Source organism: Nomascus leucogenys, chromosome 19 (assembly GCF_006542625.1).
Source record: "Nomascus leucogenys isolate Asia chromosome 19, Asia_NLE_v1, whole genome shotgun sequence".
NCBI lineage: Eukaryota > Metazoa > Chordata > Mammalia > Primates > Hylobatidae > Nomascus > Nomascus leucogenys.
In genome coordinates this window covers 42,919,222-42,939,709 of record NC_044399.1, presented here as the reverse complement: position 1 = coordinate 42,939,709, position 20,488 = coordinate 42,919,222, and the positions used below count along the sequence as shown (strand labels likewise).

General features: G+C 36.2%; 1 protein-coding gene across 5 annotated transcripts in view; it reads left to right on the top strand.

The window, feature by feature from the left end:
* The window catches only part of DYNC2LI1 (dynein cytoplasmic 2 light intermediate chain 1), a 71,170-nt gene that overhangs the window by 18,187 nt on the left and 32,495 nt on the right, over positions 1-20,488 (top strand). For 3 of the 5 annotated variants that reach the window (XM_030800408.1, XM_030800406.1, XM_030800409.1), the window contains exons 6-13: positions 2,874-3,060; positions 4,317-4,385; positions 5,149-5,226; positions 9,259-9,335; positions 10,059-10,129; positions 13,063-13,160; positions 13,563-13,655; positions 18,752-18,895. In XM_030800408.1, the coding sequence (XP_030656268.1) occupies positions 2,874-3,060; positions 4,317-4,385; positions 5,149-5,226; positions 9,259-9,335; positions 10,059-10,129; positions 13,063-13,160; positions 13,563-13,655; positions 18,752-18,880 (802 nt within the window). In that variant the 3' untranslated portion in view covers positions 18,881-18,895. Of the gene's footprint in view, positions 1-2,873; positions 3,061-4,316; positions 4,386-5,148; positions 5,227-9,258; positions 9,336-10,058; positions 10,130-13,062; positions 13,161-13,562; positions 13,656-18,088; positions 18,381-18,751; positions 18,896-20,441; positions 20,471-20,488 lie in introns of those variants that run through there. The other 2 variants (XM_030800407.1, XM_003262790.2) reach the window with 2 other exon arrangements.

The window sequence follows — 20,488 nt, the reverse complement described above, 5'->3', positions numbered from 1 at the left end:
GGAGCCCTAGGCTTGGGTCTAAAGTAGGTTGCTGGGTGGTTAAATAATTCATGGAAAAACATTTCACTCATCATGTCACAAACACTCAGTGTTTTTGACTGGAATTAGTGTGACACATAATTTCCTTCTGTTGGATGCAGTCTCACAGCTTGAGAAAACAATATTGCCAAATACTGTTAGATACTGTTTATCTTTGAAATAACTGTTTATAGAATTATAAATGCATTGAACATTTCCACACACTTTAGACAATTTGTAATAGAACATTTCCTGTAGTCTGAATCTCTGTTTTAAGAGTTTATTAAGAAAAAATTTTTGGCTATCATTTGCTATGAAATAGGTAAAAAGTAACAAAAGTATTTCTAATATACTGTAAACAAAAATTTTAATCTTAGAAAAAATTTGAGTAATTTATTTTTCTTTTGCTTAAAATAATTTTTCACTTGAAAAAATAATAAATTTTATGTTATATCCATTTCATCACAATGAAAAAATGTTAAGTCATAGTTGAAACATAACCATACCAAAACCCTAAAAATAAAATTAGTACAATTAAAAATGTATATGTTATTTTTACAGTTAAGCAAAACTGTTTATGAGCTTATTAAAATGACCTAAATATAATTGCCTAGACAATGTAATAGCACAATAATTTTTAGAAAATTTGATAATTAATGTGTAAAAGACTACTTTCTGAATTTAGACCAACAGAATTGTTACTGTTTTGCTTGAATTATACAAAATAGCCTGTTTACTTGAACTAAACAAAATAATTAAATAACATAATATAATTTTGTGCTATGTCTTCTAGCAGAATGTTTCCTGTGTTGATCAAGGATATATTGGTTATATTGGATATAATCCTAAACCATCCAGGATCATGGTTCTACATACTTATTATAACCATTTTTAAAAATACTCCTAGATTTATATATGTTTAGTTTTTATTGTGGTAAAATATACATAGCATAAAATTTTAGTCATTTTTTACTGTGCAGTTCAGTAACATTAAGTATATTCTCATCACCATCCATCTCCAGAACTTTTTAATCTTCTCAAACAAACTCTTTACCTATTAAACAATAACTCCTTGTTTTTCCTTCCCCAGCTCCTGGGAACTATCATCCCTACTGCCTGTCTCTATGAATTTGACCACTCCAGTACCTCATATAAATGAAATCATTCATTATTTGTCCTTTTGTTATTTACTTCATTTAGCATAACGTCTTCAGGATTCTTCCATTTGTAGTATGTGTCAGGATTTCCCTCACTTCTAAGGCTAAATAATGTTGCATTGTGTAAACAAATACCACAGTTTAGTTATCCATTAATCCATGCAGGAACATTTGGGTTGTTTCCATCTTTTGACTATTGTGAGTAATGCTGGTATGAACACTGGTGTACACTATCTGTTTAAATCTCTTCCTTCAGTTCTTTTGGGTATAGTCTCAGAAGTGGAATTGCTGGATCATCTGGTAATTTTATGGTGAATTTTTTGAGGAATCACTATACTATTTTTCACAGCAGCTGCACCATTTTACATTCCCATAAGCAATGTACAGGGGTTCTAATTTCTCTGTATCCTCACTAATACTTGTTATTTTCTCATTTAAAAAAATGCTTTAGGCCAGGAGCGGTGGCTCACACCTGTAATCCCAACACTTTGGGAGGCTGAGGTGGGTGGATTACCTGAGGTCAGGAGTTCGAGACCAGCCTGGGCAACATGGTGAAACCTCGTCTCTACTAAAAATACAAAAATTAGCCAGATGTGGTGGTGCATGCCTGTAATCCCAGCTACTTGGGAGGCTAAGGCAGGAGAATCGCTTGAACCGGGGAGGCAGAGGTTGCAGTGAGCTGAGATCATGCCACTGTACTCCAGCCTGGACGATAGAGACTCCTCCAACAACAACAACAAAAAAATGTTTTGACAATAGCTAGCCTAATGGATAGGAAGTTGGACATCTTTTCAGGTGTTAATTGGCCATCTGTATATCTTCTTTGGAGAAATGTCTATTTGAGTCTTTTGCCTTCTTTTTTTTTAATATAGTTGAGATGGGGTCTCGCTATGTTGCCCAGGCTGGTCTTGAACTCCTGGCCTCAAGCGATCCTCCTGCCTCAGCTTCCCAAAGCTCTAGAATTACAGACATGAGCCACCATCCCTGGCCTCTTTGCCCATTTTTGAACGGGAATGTTTGTTTTTGTTGCTGAGTCTAGGTTTGTGTTTGATGTGCATGAACAGAATACAAGTGCATATGGTGATGGTGGTCGTGTATCTGGTGGTCAGGAGTGTGCTTTCAGAGAGACAGAATGGTATTGCAGAAAAACATGTAACTTTGGATCTAAATACCAGTTCTACAATTTACTAGTTATATAAATCTATGCCTTAGACTTCTAATCTATAAAATGGATGTTATAACATCTTCTGGAGAGGGTTATTGTGGAGATTAACTAGGTAGTTCCCTAGCAAGGTCCACCCATAAATCTATTTTCTTCTCCTTTACCTGATTATTGTGTTATTGTTTTTGCTTCTTTTATTATTTTTGCTTCCCTTTTTTGGAGCACACAGTAAAACTGGATGTGAACATGGCATTGTGGACCCAAATGCTTGGAGCGTCTCTATTTGAACTAAACTACTTTTAGTTCAAACAGAAACTTAGTTCCACTATTGTAACACTTAAATATTACTAGAGTAAAGTATTGGAATAAATAAGGCTATGACTTTTGTTTTTGTTTTTGGGGGTCTTAGAATAATTCTATGGTTTTTTTTCCCATTAAGGTATATTTTAGTTATTTTTAGATAAATTTCAGTACATTTGGATTTCAAAATGGTAATTATTTTGAGTCTTTTTTGAAAAATGTTTTTATTTCTTTAGGACGTTTTCTGTTGTTCTCATTCTGGATCTTTCAAAACCTAATGATCTTTGGCCCACCATGGAAAATCTCTTGCAAGCCACAAAAAGCCATATAGACAAAGTGTTAATGGAACTGGGAAAGACAAATCCTAAAGCAGTTTCTGAAATGAGACAGAAGATCTGGAATAATATGCAGAAGGATCATCCTGTGAGTTGCTGTTTGGAATTATTACTGGAATCCTTAGTCCCATATATAGTTAATGATAACATCACAAACAACTTCTTTAGATTTTTATGCATGACTTGAAATTCATTTGATGTAGATGAACCTGTTCACTGGAAAATTACAGCAATTTATTAAAACCTCAATAAGAGCAAAACAGGGAAGAAGATTCCTTATATCTTCTTGTTAGACATCTTGTGTGATTGTTATGGCATATTACACCAATCAGAGAAATAGAGTTTTAAAGTAGTGGTTTGATATTGATTTTATAATCTCTGTAAAAATGAAGATAAAAAGCCAGATTGTACAAAAGTCACCTGACAGACTAGATGAAGCTACAACTTGAAGCAAGGGGTAGAGTTTTAATAGCCTTCACCATCACTCTATATTTTACATTCATTTAGTTTTTGTCACTTATTCAGTATCTTTTTATCATCTGACAGCTAATTAAATTATAAAGTTGCTATGATAGTAACACAAGTTCTTCAATACAATAATAAATATCATCATCTAGAAAACTAAGAGCAGCATTTTATATTATCCAGAGTTTATAAGAAAGTGTAGCCGGGTGCGGTGGCTCATGCTTGTAATCCCAGCACTTTGGGAGGCTGAGACAAGTGGATCACAACATCAAGAGATCAAGACCATCCTGGCCAACATGGTGAAACCCCGTCTCTACTAAAAATACTAAAATTAGCGGGCTGTGGTGGTGCGTGCCTATAGTCCCAGCTACTTGGAAGGCTGAGGCAGGAGTATTGCTTGAACCTGGGAAGCGGAGGTTGCAGTGAGCTGAGATCGCGCCACTGCACTCCAGCCTGACTCCAGAGCGAGAATCTGCCTCAAAAAAAAAAAAAAAAAAAAAAAAAAAAAAAAAAAGTGTTTTACATAGGAAATAATGGAACAAAACAAATCTATGCCAGATAAATACTATTCCAACAAACAGTTAACATAAAATAGAAAAAAAACCAGGAAGGTAATATGTTATATAAGGAAATAAAAGGGTAGAAAAAGGAAAATAATAAATATCATAGTAATTTGGGGAATTGCCATTTCTAGTTTTACACTTATGAAATATAGCTTAGGAAGTGAAAGTTAAATATTGGAACAAATTCTATGTCAAGCAAATTAAGTAAACATCTATGAAGAGACTGAAAATGGAATGTTTTTGGAAGTAAATGGAAATTGCTAAGCACCTAGCAATAAAGAATTACAATAAATCAGTGAAATATGTTTATTAACAGGATCGTGAATTAATTGACCCATTTCCAGTACCTCTGGTCATAATTGGAAGTAAATATGATATTTTTCAGGTAAGCTCTTCCACTTCTAGCTGAGTTTGTTTTACATACATGGCTGTGCTTTTTATGAGGGAGGTACAAAAATAATGTCAAAATAAGAAAAATAATTATTGAAGGAATAGGTTAATAAGTCATGCATCTTAAAGATTTTGGAAAAGACATAGTTGGGACAGAAAAAAATAGGTAAAGAAAATAAATGCAATGATTAGAATGGGGATAAGGCAGATTTAGAAAATGAATCTTGCCGGGCACAGTGGCTTATGCCAGTAGTCCCAGCACTTTGGGAGGCTGAAGGGGGAGGATCACTTGAGCCCAGGAATTTGAGGTTACAGTGAGCTGTAATCACACCACTGTACGCCAGCCTGGGTTACACAGTGAGTCACTTGTCTCTTAAAAAAAAAAAAAAAAAAGGCTTCAACCTAGTCACTGGGGAATAGGACTTCCCAACTTTTAATGAAGAAAGTAGAAAATTAGTTCCTTCTTATCTTTGCTTGTCGGAGAATCGTTAGGGTATTCCACACTATGAAATGTGTGCTTATATCTAAATTCTATTGAGCTGAGTATTTAAACAAAGAAAAATCTGATAGCTGTAGCTCTAAAAAGGCTGCAGCTATTGTTCAACTGTCTATGAAGCAAATACCAAGGTAATGGAATCCTTTTCCTGAAGGTGAGTTTAAAAAAATAAGACATAATCTATTTCTACATTTAATAATTTGAATCTTCCTGCTATAGATATTTGGTTATCTTGACTTTTTTAAATAACATATTTCTACAGGATTTTGAGTCTGAGAAGAGAAAGGTAATATGCAAGACACTTCGATTTGTTGCACATTATTATGGAGCATCATTAATGGTTTGTACATTTCTTGTCCTTTGGGCTTGAATGGACAGTACCAAATTTGGGGAAATTAGGAACTTGATGCACAGCTACGAGGAATAAATGCTTTTGCTAATGCACATGGTCCCGTTGCTTTCCCACTGCTGAAGACCTCTCCTTACAGAATGTTTGATAATGCATCTGTTGAACATGCACTGCTAGATGGTCTCCCCCTTCTTTGGAACAAAAGTTCTAAATTGCTTATATCCATAAATCCCAACCAAGTTTAAAGAGATAAGTTGATCTATTTATTCATTTTTGGTATCCCCTTAAGAATTAGAATCTATATTCCCTTAAAAGAAAAACAAAAAACAACTCTAACAGTGTGTGTATTGGGGATGGGGGCTCTTTAAAAAAGTGCTGTTTGTTGTAAAAGTTAAAAACATGAAATCTGAAGTCATGCTCCCTGGGTTCGAATCTCAGGGTGACCATTTGTTAGACGTGTGATCTTCAACAAGTCACTTAATTTCACTTAAGCCTCATTGTCCTCCAGGGTAAAATGGAGAAAAATAGTACCTTCTTCATAGGGTTGTTGTGAGGATTCAAAGAGAGAGTGCATGTGAAATGCTTAGCACAGGGCCTAGAACAGAATATTACTCAATAAATGTTGGTTATTATAATCACTATTATCATTATCTCCCGTAGCAGGACTAAACTTTATTAAATGTCCTTTAATGCAATAAAATATAACAACTTTTTTTTTTTTTTGAGACAGTCTTATTGTGTCACCCAGGCTGGAGTACAATAGCATGGTCTCGGCTCACTGCAACCTCCGCCTCCTGGGTTCAAGCGATTCTCCTGCCTTAGCCTTCCTGAGTAGCTGGGACTACAGGCACGTGCCACCACACCTGGATAATCTTTGTATTTTTAATAGAGATGGGGTTTCACTATGTTGGCCAGGCTGGTCTTGAACTCCTGACCTCGTGATCTGCCCTACTCAGCCTCCCAGACTTCTGGGATTACAAGCGTGAGCCACCATGCCTGGCCAAAACATTTTTATTTAAAAAATTTCTGGCTGGGTGCAGTGGCTCACGCCTGTAATCCCAACACTTTGGGAGGCTAAGGCGAGAGGATCATTTGAACTCAGGAGTTTCAGACCAGCCTGGGCCACATGGCGAGAACCTGTCTCTACAAAAAATTTTAAAAATTAGCTGGCCATGGTGGCACACACCAGTTGTCTCAGCTACTTGGGAGGCTGGGGTGGGAGGATCACGTGAGCTCAGGAGGTCAAGGCTGCAGTGAATCAAAATCACACCACTGCACTCGAGACTGGGCTTGTCTCAAAAAAAAAATTTCCTTTACGTTTGAATAATTATTTAATGGTCACTTTTTTCCTCCAAATTAAAGCAATCAGAGGAACCTAGAGACAATATGGTTTAGCCCTTTGCCTTCACAGCTAGAATATTTTGACTGAAAGTAATATGTACAAAATATGTATTCTCAGTTTTTATACCTTTCAAAACATTACACATTTCATTATGTATTTTCTTGAAAATGATCACCTTTTATGTCTGAATCGTATTTGCTTACATATTAGGTTGACATAGTACTTTGGGAAATGTTCTTTACTATTTTGAGAGGATATGGGGAATTTAAAGTGAATGGCTCATCGAGGTTAGAGGTAAAGATCTTGCAGTTACTTATTTTTGCCACTAGAGAGGGTCACACATTTAATTCTGGTTATAAAGTTAGCTGAGGGAAATCCCTGTATTTCTTTAGGAACAGATTACATTTGATGGAGGGTCCAGTCTGGTCTCACAAGTACAAATTTAGATGAAGTCAGGTCAACGCAGGCCATAGCAAGCCTGGGATTAACCGTGGCCCAGGAGATCGGACAAGATCAGGGACCAGGGAATGGCTTTGAGAAGGGCTTCATCTCAGCTTTCAATAAGCCCAAAGGAACAGGGTTTGGGTTAGTGGAGTACTTCTGGACCACCAAAGGAACCATAAGGCCTTTCAGGAAGAATGTAGCCAAAGTGATCAAAGCCCCATCTTTCAGTTTCACATCTCCTCTTACCCTCTGCCCCATTTAAGGAAGAAAGTTGGGTACTGCTTTGCAAAATTCCATGATATTTAGCAGGGTTTTTTTTTTTTTCCAACACTATAGTTGATCCTATATAGTGCAGTTGAGAATATTGATTCAATATTATGAACAATCTAATTACGTTAATAAAAACAAAACACAGGCCAGGTGTGATAGCTCTTGCCTCTAATCTCAACACTTGGAGGGTGAGGTGGGAAGATCACTTGAGGCCAGAAGTTCAAGACCAGCCTGGGCAACAAAATGCGACCTTGTCTTGACAAAAATTTTTTTTAATTAGCCAGTCATCATAGTGCATGCCTGTGGTCCTAGCTACTCAGGAGGCTGAGGCAGGAAGATTGCCTGAGCCTGGCAGTTTGAGGCTGCAGTGAGTTATGATCACACTGCTGCACTCCAGCCTGGGAAACTGAGCGAGACCCCATGTCTTAAAAAACCAATATGCTCCTCGACCCCCAAAAGAACAGGAGAAGACTGATAAGTAGAACCAGATTCAGAGAAGAGCCATGAGGATGGCAGGGGCTTAAAATTATTATGTATGAGGACCAGTAGAATATCACCTAAAATGTGATAACTCTCTTATATAGTTGAAGGAATGTTCCATGGAAAAGTGACTAAATTCATTCTTTGCTATTCTAAGGTCCAGAAAAAGGAATCAACAGAGTTTACTCAAAATATGAAAGCACTTTCTAATACTACCATTATCTGAAAACAGAATGAATTATTTGGGGAGATGAGTTCCCAGGCATTGAGTTTGTTTAAGCAGAAGGCCTACAGTTCTTTGTGAAGGATGTTTTAGAAGTAATTGATGCAGCAGATGGAGGAGTTGGGTTAGAAAATGTCTAATGTTCTCCCAGCCCTATCTTCTATGAAATATGTTTGTGATTAGGTTTTTCCTTTCTCATAAAGAAAATAAAATTAAACAGAACAGTTATATTTCTAAAATTCAGTTAAAGTTTTCTATATGTATTTTAAAACATAGTCTCAGTAGAAGCATTACAATTATTTCAATGCTTTCTTTAATAAATGCATCAGATCTTATATATACACGAGTATTCTCATTTGAATACTTTCTCTGAGAGCATTAAGAACTTTCTGTTCTTAATCCAGAATGAGGCTTATCTTGTGGAATTGCCATTGGAACCATAACGCTGATATCTTTGCTTCATAATTAGATTTCATTTCAGTTCAAAGTTTTTTTTCCCAGTTCCGTACCTCTTAGTCATTTTGACTTGGCTGTGAATGACTTTTGGTAGCTACAGAAATCCAGTCTAGTTTTTAAAGATTTGTAGGATAACCATATGTCCTGGTATTCATCTGATGTCACAGCTTAATTATTAATAGTACCCAACTCCTTTCATTCTCTGAAATGTTCTGGTTATGGTTTCCCTAGTTATATACCAGCACTGAAAATATTCAGTAGCTTAGGCACCAAAAGCAATTTAAAAAGAAGTTAAAAAACTACCTTAGTGAGTATCAGCATCATTAGACCAGTCTGCAGTCCCACAATGACTATTTGGAAGGCAGCAATACGCCCTTGGATGTGAAAGCTACTTTTGAGGTATACCTCTTATTTTCTAACCAACCCAACTGCATTTTGCAAAATTTTTCTTTTAGACCATAATGAGTATGTTTACACACATACAGCCCATAAACATACATTCATATATATATTTTTTAAAGAAATTATTTGACAGTGATTATGGTCCATTTGTGTGAGTAGCTGAAATGATGAGTACATAAACACAAGTCTTTTCCACATAATGTACTCATTAAGTTTGAAGAACGAGTTAAAGTTACCAAGATTTCTTTATTCAGGTTTTGTTTTGTCTACTCAAACAGAAGTATTTGCTGGGCAACTAAATAGTGATTCTCTTTGTAATCTGTATTTGTTCAAAGCCATATTTATTTTACCTGTTTCTGTGATTGGAAAATAGAGCATATAATTTGTTCTCCTGATTTGTTTAAAGTTTACCAGTAAATCAGAAGCTCTATTACTAAAAATACGTGGAGTTATCAACCAGTTGGCATTTGGCATTGACAGAAGGTACTGCTAAGATATTTTTTATATCATTTATTGAGTGATTGATTTAGCCAGTGTTGTCTCATCTGATTATTGTTCTACTCAGTCTCTTGTGTCTTGACCAGGAAAGTGACCCAGATGGCTATTCTTAAAGGGATAATTTCTTTTTTAATTATTATTTTTTATTATTTATTTTATTATATTATTTATTATTTTATTATTATTTTTAATTATTAATATTATTTATTTTGTCAAGACTCAACATAAAGGGGATAATTTCGTATTATTTCCTGCTTCTTATATTCTTTAAATATTTCTTAAATTTTACAACCAAAATGTTACATAACATTTAGTTTGAGGCTGGAATAAAATAATGATAATATTATACTAGCTCCCTGATTTCTTTTACTTCCTTTCCCACACTTTAGTAGCTTCCCTCTATTATCACTTTCTTTTATTGATTTGAAATGGAATTGAAAATTTTGGTATGTATCTTCTTGGCCTTGCTACTTCTCTTGGATTTGATTTAAGGTAATAGGGTCTGTCACTTTTTTTCCTATAAAATGTTTATGCTATACGTTAATTTTTGATATCACTTAAATTGATAGTCACTTATTCATTTGGGGCAATGCTCTCATTAGTGGCTAAATGTAAAACTAGCCCATAATATTGCTCTCATATTTACAGGAGAGCGTGGCAGCAAATTTAATTGCTAAACTAAATTTAGAATCTTTCTTCTCCACGTAGCAAATCAAAATGTGTGGATCAGAATAAACCGCTGTTTATCACAGCAGGATTGGATTCTTTCAGTCAAATAGGTTAGTGAACTTAGTAAGATTGTTCAATCTTTTTTTAATTGCTTATTGATTTTGTCCTACTCCATGTTCACTTTGTCTCCAACATACTCCTATTTCTGGTTTCATTATCATTGCTGTTATTTCCTGTGTGTTTGTTTATATGCCCAGTATTAATGTAACATGCATCACATTGACATGTTTGTGATGGAAGGGATGTCACCACATATGAGACTGATTTCTCATTTCTGATCCCTATTCCACTGAAAAACAAATTGCATATATTTTCTTTCCCCCACTGATTTCCAGGTACTTTTAAATTTTAGTTCCTTGGCTTTAAAGAAGCCAGGAGCATAGAGTAGTGAGGAAATTCAGAGCTACATATTACGGGTAATTAGCAAGTATATGAGAGATTGAAGTGGTAGAGTAAACCAAAAAGAACACAGTTGTAACAATTAGGTATGATTTGATTTTTTGTTATGAAATAGCATGCCTCATCTAATGGAATGTATTTCCTAAACTCATAGACTCTACAGGCTTCTGAATCAAAAGGAAGTTTAAGAGTTTATATCTCAAGGCCCTTACCTGTCCACAGAAACTGTTTTCATTGTGAAGATCTTTGAGCCTCGCACTTCTTTATCCTCTGCAGGTGGCATAGTTTGCTTTTAACACTCTAATGGACAGTAGGTTTTTTTTTTTGTATTTCCCATCCTCTATTAGTCCTACAAGCTAAAGGTGACTTGACTTCAAATATAGAAATCTTTGTAATGAGATTATAGATTAATTGGAATGAAAGGAATGGAGGTGATTTTGCGCAGTGAATGGTCATGGAGACTGATGTTTATGATCATCATTAGCACCAACTTAATTCCAGTAGCAGTGAGAATCACTGTTGTACTGATAGATAATGCTGATGGAATTCTTTTGCTTCTGTGAATGGTTGGAGGCCAGAAGAGAGTTCATAATTGCTGAATTTAAAAATCATGGAGCTTAGATCTCATCAGAATTAAAAACTTTTGCTCTGTGAAAGCCCATGTGAAGATGAATAGACATGCCACAGTGTGGGAGAAAAGAATTTCAAACCACATACATGACAAAGGACTAGTGTTTAGAATACATAAACTCAACAGAAAAATAAATAAACAATCCAATTAGAAAGTGGGCAAAAGACATAAGCAGACATTTCATGTCAGAGAGGACATAAAAATAGCAAAGCAGCACATGAAAAGGTGTTTAATATCATTAGTCGTTAGGGAAATGCAAATTGAAACCACAATGAAATATCACTATACATTTAACAGAATAGCTAAAAATAAAAATAGTGACACCACCAAATACTGGCAAGGATGCAGAGAAACCAGATCTCTCATACACTGCTGGTGGGAGTGTAAAGTGGTACAGCCACTCTAGAAAACAGTTTAACAGTTTCTTATGAAACTAAACGTGCAACTACCATATGACCTAGAAATTGTGCTGTTGGGCATTTATCCAAGATAAATGAAAACTTAACTCTCACACAAAAAATCTCTAGGCATATGTTCACAGCAGCTTTATGTTTAGTAGTCAAAACCTAGAAACAGCCCAGAAGTTGTTCAGCAGGTGAATGACTAACAACTGTGGTACATCTATCTGTCCAGGGAACACTACTCAGCCATACAAAGGAACAAATGATTGATACACACAGCCTGGATGAATCTCCAGGGAATCATGCTGAGTGAAAAGCAGCCAATTAGAAAAGATTACATACAGTGTGATTCTATTCATAAAGAATTTTGAAATGAAAAACATTTTAGAAATGGAGGCAGATTAGTGGTGGTCAGAGGGTAGGGATAGGACTATGGATGGGGAGACCAGGGGAGGGGTCGGGAAGGAGGAGGTTATGTCTATAAAAGGGCAACACAGGATCCTTGTGCTAGTGGAATTAAGTTGGTGTCTTGACTGTGGTAGCAAATACATGAACCTATGCAGGAGATAAAATTGTACAGAACTTAATATACACACAGACACACAAAGGAATACAAGTAAAACTTGGCAAAGCTGAATAACATCAGTGGAGCATATCAGTGCCTTTCCCACCAAAGTGGTAAGGATGTCCTGGAAGATCACCAGTAAAACAGTTTTGGGGAACAATATAGATGTTGGAAATAGAAAGATGGGAAATATCCAGTTACAAATTGCAAATGGCAGCAGAGTTTTAAATTTTTCAAATTAAATTATACAAGTAATACATAAAGATATCTCCTTGTAAAAAGGTAAAAGAGTACATACAAGGAGCAAATTTGTGTTCTTTCCAATTTCCTATGCCTTTACACACATGTGTATATAGTGTAGAAAAAACTATTTGCTTTAACATAATTATATGTTCAGTCTATATCATTTTGGAATTTCCCCTTTTTATTCAATATACCTTATTATTCAATACCTTTTTATTCAATATACCAATATACCTTAGTAATTTTTCCATATTAATGCTACACATGGGTCTATGTCTTATTTTAACTGTTGGATAGTGTTACAGAGCATGGCTATGCATAGTAATTAATGCACTGTTCACCACTGATGAGTATTTTGGTTGTGGGTCAATTTTACACTGATAACAAATTATGCTACAGTGTGAAATCCTTAATACAGTACCAGTTTGCAGGTGTTTCTAGGGCAAACACTACCAAGAACTGGAATTACTGGTTAACAGGATATAGATATAGGTATAGGTACAGGGTGTGGAGAATGAGAGTTACAGTTTACCCATTGCTCTTTCCCTCCTCTTCTTTCAGTATTAGAATCTGTCCCAGTGACCTTGCTGTGCTGGGTAGGGTAAATTTTAATGGTGACTATATTAAGGAGAGGGAAAATGAGTGATCTGAGATGTATACCTTTGTTGGTGTCATTTCTTTTATTGGTGGAGTTTGTAATATTTTAATCAATGCAGTCATTTGGAGTAAAACTTGCTATTTTAGGATGTCCTCCTGTCCCTGAAAATGACATTGGAAAGCTTCATGCCCACTCACCAATGGAGTTGTGGAAAAAAGTGTATGAAAAGCTCTTTCCACCAAAGGTACATATTTCTAATTTTTTTAAAAGCAAGATTTTTAGCACTATCTAACAGTTATAGCAAATGTGCCAAAGGGCCTATTATGATAACTTTTTTATCGCCTATGCTCAAAATTAAACATTTGCTGAAAATGTAAATAGGCACTGTGGGGGTTAAAAAAAAAAGTAAGACATGGTTCCTGCTCCACTTTCAAAGAGAGTCATCTGGCTGTTAAAGAAGGGAGAGACAACTCAAAGGGGACCTGGTGGAATGGGAGGCGGGCCTCAGTGGTGATGAGAAAAGCTAGAAAGATCGTAGAGAGACTTTGTGGCAGGCTGAGGAATGGGAGCTTGGTTTATTAGGCAGATGGTAGCCACTGAATTTTGGGTTATGGGCATGAAGTGATTTGGAGATTTGTAATTTCAGAGTAATAACACGCTGAAAGATATCAAGGACCCTGCGAGAGATCCTCAGTATGCTGAAAGTGAAGTCGATGAGATGAGAATTCAGAAGGATCAGGTATTATCCTAAACATTTACTTAATTTCATCTGAAGTTTTATCACAAAACCTGGAGTGCCTTGGGAATTCCGTACATTTTTCTCAATGTATTTACTTAGTGTGTCTTCTTTACTATTAAAATTATTTAAGTAGTACATCTATTTAAATAACACACTAATAGTATACTGTAGAAAAAATAAAAATTTGATATGAATAAAGAAAAATTTTTAAATCACCTGTCATCCCACCACCCAGACATGACTTAGTGTTCACATAAACCTTTTTGATTTTCCAGTTTACATCATATTAAAGATGAGTAGTGATTCTTACCTTGCTGCTGGAGAGACATTTTCTTAATATTCTTTGGTTTGTGGAATTACATAAAGAGCTTTGTTTTTGATAGGACATTCAGACATACCTATACTTTCCTTGTACCAGAAAACGTATCTTGCCCAGTTAAGGACTGAAAGCACAATCTGAAAACACACAGACATGCCTGACAGAACCCAGGTTCTCTCAGGAAAATGCTTAAAAGTGGACGCCACCATCCCATGTATCCCTAGATAGCCCCATTTGAACACACAAGTCTGATGTAAGAATGTTAAGAGTTGGCAAATTCACCATGACCCAAATACTTAGATTTTTCTTTTCTTTTTGTTCTTTCTTTCTTTTCTTTTTTTTTTTTTTTTTAGACGAGTCTCGCACTGTCGCCCAGGCTGGAGTGCAGTGGTATGACTTCAGCTCACTGCAACCTCCGCCTCCTGGGTTCAAGCAATTCTCTGCTTCAGCCTCCTGAGTGGCTGGGATTACAGGCGCCCACCACCACACCCGGCTAATTTTTTTTGTTTTTTTTTCAGTAGAGATGGAGTTTCACCATCTTGGCCAGGCTGATCTTGAACTCCTGACCTCGTGATCCATCCGCCTTGGCCTCCCAAAGTGCTGGGATTACAGGCATCAGCCACCACACCTGGCCTAGATTTTTCTAAAAACAAACAAGCAAACTTAGATTTTAGTTTGATTTGATAAAATGAGACATTGTACAGAATCTGTCCTTATATGAGTAAACTTATGTATGGTAAGCACTAGATCGAAAGCCTCTCAGGCGGCAGTCACATTGTTGCGAGGGTAACCTGAAAACAGGTATCAGCTGGGAGTAGGAGCCAGGGTATTTTTCTCAGTATTCACCTTCAGGGGGCTCTTGGAGAAGTAAGCAAAACATTTTATGTAAACGGTCCAGAAGACTTTTGAAAAATATGCCATGAATATTCAGAGGTTTTGTAGCTGTAGCAAAGTGAGAGGCATGTTGTAGAAACAGGAAAATGACCTCATGTAACCCTTATTATGTTTGCAGCTTGGCTGTAAGGATTAGTTGGAAGTCATCCCTGATTAATATTTATCTAGGAGTCAATGGTTAACTGTCGTTGTTGATAAGAATATCTGTTGATATTGCATAATGATCACTTTTATTAAGTTCATATACATCAGTATTATTAAAGGATTAGGGTATTTGTGAGCATTCAAATTTTTCACATTCAAATCTATCTTCTCTAAATGACTTAAAACCATAAGAATTTTGTGTGGAAAAGGAAGGCAGCCCCACAGTACCCATATCACCCTTTGTTCATCTCTTGTATCTCACTGCCAGCAGATCACCAATTCCTATCATCTCTTGGTTCGGGATTTTTTTTAACCTACCTGAAAAGTTATGCTATCCTAAGTTTGCCTCTAAACCACTTTTATTCATGTGTTTTTAGATGAATTGCATTGATTCCAGATTGCGCACATAGGACCTTAACATAATTTTGTGCTTTAGCTTTAAAGGTACCCTAATGATTATCAGCGTTGTTGCTATTATTTCATTGATAATCTGAATCTAAATTTTGACATTCTACTATATAAAATTTTTAATTTGAATATTATTTCATACTATTTCACAAGTAGTTGTGAGACCTTGTTTCCAATTGTGTGCTGTGAAGTCAGTCCTGAAGGATCTGAGGATTGGTAGGAAGACCCCTTTCATCTTTCCTGCAGACTTAGGTAGGGTCTTTCGTGATTAGCCCGCTTTAATTATTTAAAGTTCTGTCTTTTGCCAGACTTTACATGGGCACCCGAAAATCCTTCAGTTTTACTTGCTACTTTTTAAAAGCCCTCTAGCTTTAAAGCATTCCCAATTTTAAGGGAATGTGAATGTGGAAAGCACTTGCTGAGCCCTTCTACCTCTTTTGTGTTTTTTTCTTTTTCTTTGATGCTGCGTCTTGCCGTGGCATCCAGGCTGGAGTGCAATGGTGAGATCATGGCTCACTGCAACATTGAATTCCAGGGCTCAAGCAATCCTCTCATCTTAGCCTCTCAAGTAGCTGGGACTACAAGCACACATCACCTTGCCCGGGTAATTTTCTTAATTTTTTCTTGCCCAGGCTGGTCTTGAACTCCTCGCCTAAAGCAATCCTCCTGAGTTGGCCTCCCAAAGTGCTGGGATTACAGGCATGAGCCACTGTGCCCAGCTTCTTTTCTATTATTTTGTTAAAGCAAAAAAAAAAAAAAGTTTACAGTTATTTATTTTTAAGGTCTTCTTGGCCAACCACAGATATCTTTTGAAAACTTTCTTACTTGCTATCCCTTTAAAACATCAATGTATTATTTTGAGGCCGTATCATTGTCATATTGAAGATCTAGTGGACTTGGTAGGTTCTGTCTGACATTGGTTATTCCTTTTTCTCCCTCTGGCATGGCCTTTGTGATAGCCCTAGTTTTCTCACAGTCTGCTGTCTGCAAAAGGGAGATACTACTAGCAAAGAATCTCAAAACAACGTTTTCACCTTTGTCGTTGGTAAAAATAATTTAACTTCCAGTTAAAGACAAGGTTCGCAGTAAACGATTTGTTTATTCTTTATGAGTTAATCTTTAAAACCACAAGTGGTAGATAACTGGTGAACCGAATTAGCTTTATTAGAAAAAAATAAAACAAGCTGCAAAGACTACATATGATTATTACCATGAAAATTCTTCCTAGAATCCAGTGAGGAAGTTAAAAAAAAAAAACAAAACAAGGAAAAATTCTTCCTAAGTCTATATACCATTTTGAAACATTTAACTTTTAAATTTTAGAAACTTAGGGTATAGGTATGAAAGGTACAATCTGCAATTTTTCTGAAAATTAGAATGGATTTTCTTTTCATAGCAACTGTGAACTTCAATTATGTTAGCCAAAGGGCAGTGATTGCCTTATCTTGCAGAGTAACCACGTTTTGTTTATTTGAAGTGGTGACAACCTTTGTACAGTTATTTAGACATTGAACAACATATAGGAGGCCGAGAGGCATCCCCTTAGATGGTCCCTTTTACATGTCAGTTGCCTTGTGCAGGATAGCCACCTCCACTAAAATTTATTTATGAATTGTAAAGGTAACATATACTCATTGTGAAAAAATTCAAGAGATATAGATAGATGTATATAAAATAGAAAATGGAAGTATCCTGCCCTCTCCCTACCTGTGTGCTTTTTTCATGTGGCACACATTATGTTTTCATGTGGCCACTGTTATTTTTGCTGGCTGCCTTGGAAGCCACCTGTGAATGAACGCTAATTATTTAATCAGTCCTTACTGGGGGACATCAAAGTTGTTTCCAGTTGTGCTGAGATAGAGCAATTAGTTTCCTTCTTTTACATCCTTGTGCATTGCTGTATTGTTATGGATGATAAATTTCTAAAAGTAAAATCACTGGGACAAAGGATACACACACACACACACACACACACACACATATTTTTTTGTGACAGGATCTCACTCTGTCACCCAGGCTGGAGTGCAGTGGCGCAATCACAGTTTACTGCAGCCTTGGCCTCCCAGGTTCAAGCAATCCTCCCACCTCAGACTCCCAAGTAGCTGGGACCACAGCACACACCACCATGCCTGGATAATTATTTTTCTCAGTTTTTGTAGAGACATGGTCTCCCTATGTTGCCCAGGCTGGTCTCAAATTCCTGGGCTCAAGCAGTTCTCCTGCCCCAGCCTCCCAAAGTGCTGGGACTATAGGAATGAGCTATATATTTTTTAAATATTTTGCTAACTTCAACCAAGTTTTTGATAAGAGCTGAACAGCAAACAATTAAAAATAGGATCACTTTTGAATACTTGAAGGATGACAGATGTCTAGTTCATTAGTTGAAAGAATTCATATGTATTATGCAGTTTACATACATAATTTTGTCTGAAAGTTTAATAAATTCATCTCTGAGTGCTGCTTAGCAACACAGAAACTCTGAAGACTGTATTTCTAGAAAATAAGTCCTAAGCATAATCATTTACAAAATAATTGTCAAGAAATCTTTAGGATGATAATGCTACTAAGGATACATTGTTATATCTAAAAAATGAGAAGGCAGTTTTAAGGTGCCTCCTTGAATTAGTAAAGTTGATTTTTCTTAAAGTAATATATATTTTTGTTTTAGGAACTGGAACAGTATAAAAGAAGTTCTTCCAAGTCTTGGAAACAAATCAAGCTTGATTCTTGAACCTAATTCAATTATTGTATATTTATTTCTTCTTTTCCAAATACAAATAAGATTATATTGTGGCAATATGTGAAGAAATTTAAACTGTATAATTTGTTAAAGGACAAGCTGAATTTCTTGGACTAGTGCATCTCCCTGTATATCTTGAAGCTTTTTAAAAGGAAAAAATATTGTAGAACCACATGTAATATTTTTTTAAATAAAAGAATCTTCTACTACCTACCTCTAACATGTTTAAGTGGTATATACTCAATTCAGCATGTATAAGTTTCTGCTTATATGTTTTTAGGAATATAAAAGTAAGAGTATTTGGTTACAGTTTTAAATGCAAGGTTAAGTGCCCACGTTAGACACATTCTTTCTAAAAGGCGTTCTCAGCTGTAGCTGGGAGGAAACCGGAATTGGGTTCACAGATGTCAAAATTTTACTCTTTAACAGTGAGGTGCAAGAAGCACCTGAAATAGGAGATGCACATTCCTGGGTCGCCACACCTAGAGTGTTGCCATCAGTGGTCTGGAATGGGGCATTTTTAATCAGCACCCATTTCACCCCTCTGTGAGACTGACACATTTATTTTAAATACCACTTTTTGAAAAACAGGCACATCTAAGGAGATATCCTATCAAGAAGCAGCACAAAACATCATGTGTTGGGGATAACCAGGATTATTTCCAAGGTGGGATAGCCTTTAAGAAGCCGTTCCAATCTGTAGATTTGTGTACCTGCTAGCCAAGTTCATTTTGAGTAAGTATAATTGCTATGATTAAAAATGATGTATTCTGTGTTCTTCCATGTCCACGTAAAAAATATATTGACTCTCAGCTTCAGATAAGCACATTTACTACCCCAAGGGAGTAGTGTCTGAGCAGATAGCAAGCCATCTGCTTATTGCAACGAACTAGGACTTCATAAATTATTTGCAGTATGTATGGTTCTGACACCCTTGAGAACAGAATTATCAGCATGTTTCCAAGGAACCTCAGTCTTAAGCACAGGTTTCTTGCTGAGTGCTATGGAAAAAAGATCCCTTTAAATTTACAGTGAACATTATGATCTCAGAAACATCACTGACTTGGTGGGAAGAAACAGCCTATTCCACACGAGTAATAGGAATTGTTATTATGTAATTTGATTTTCTTACACATCACTGTCCATTTTTGACTTGAGACACAAACTGTCACATGTTGAAAGCCATTGTGTTTTTCTAAGGTGCTATCGCTAACATTTAATAGCTTGAAGTCACGTGTGATGTCAGTTTTCCAAATGTTTCTGAGCTAGAATGAAATTCATCTGCATATGAATAGTAGAAAATGTTTCCACTTATGTTGTACACCCATATCTTTAGTAAGTTGAAATCAGTGATTTCAAAAGAGGTTCCTGTGGGACTCTCTTTGAACTACTTTAACAGATTATCATCTCCAGAATTGTCTATAACTGATGTGACATATATAATCTGTAAGACATTGTGTAACTATTACACCATAATCATCCATGTCAAAGACCTTTTATAAAAATTGACAATACTAGTCTGATAATTTACCAATGCCTCCACTTCCTTAAATACTGTTCTAAGAAATAGAATTTTACTGTGGTTTCCTTAATGAAATGATCTTTCCTATTTCAGTGTGAGACATTTCAAATGCTATAATTTATCTTTCTTCACAAGTTAGGTCACAGTCAGTGAACAAGTTCATGCGCTCTCTACCATATTCTCACCCAAAGTTACCATAGTAACACTGAGACAGTTTCATTTCGGGTTCGTACATGGAATTACTTGAAGATCAATCAGAAAGAGAATCAGTAATTTTAATACAGAACCTTTTTTTTTTTTTTTTGAGACAGAGTTTTGCTCTGTTGCCCAGGCTGGAGTGCAGTGGTGCATTCTCCGCTCACTGCAACCTCCACCTCCCGGGTTCAAGCGATTCTCCTGCCTCAGCCTCCCAAGTAGCTGGGACTACAGGTGCCTGCCACCACGCCCAGCTAATTTTTGTATTTTTCAGTAGAGACGGGGTTTCACCATGTTGGCCAGGATGGTCTCGATCTCTTGACCTCGTGATCCACCCGCCTCGGCCTCCCAAAGTGCTGGGATTACAGGCATGAGCCACCTCGCCTGGCCAGAACCTATTTTTAATAACCTATTTACATATTTTATCCTTGAAAATGTGTAATATAATATACGTGTCTGTATTTATAAGTATCAGCACCCTTTACAGTTCAAGAATGTGAATTTCTAGTGTGTACCCTGTTCTTTGTAAACGGTATGTCAGCACTTTTTTTCTTTCTTTTTTAGAGACAGGGTCTTGTTCTCTGTTGCCCAGGCTGGAGTGCAGTGGTTCC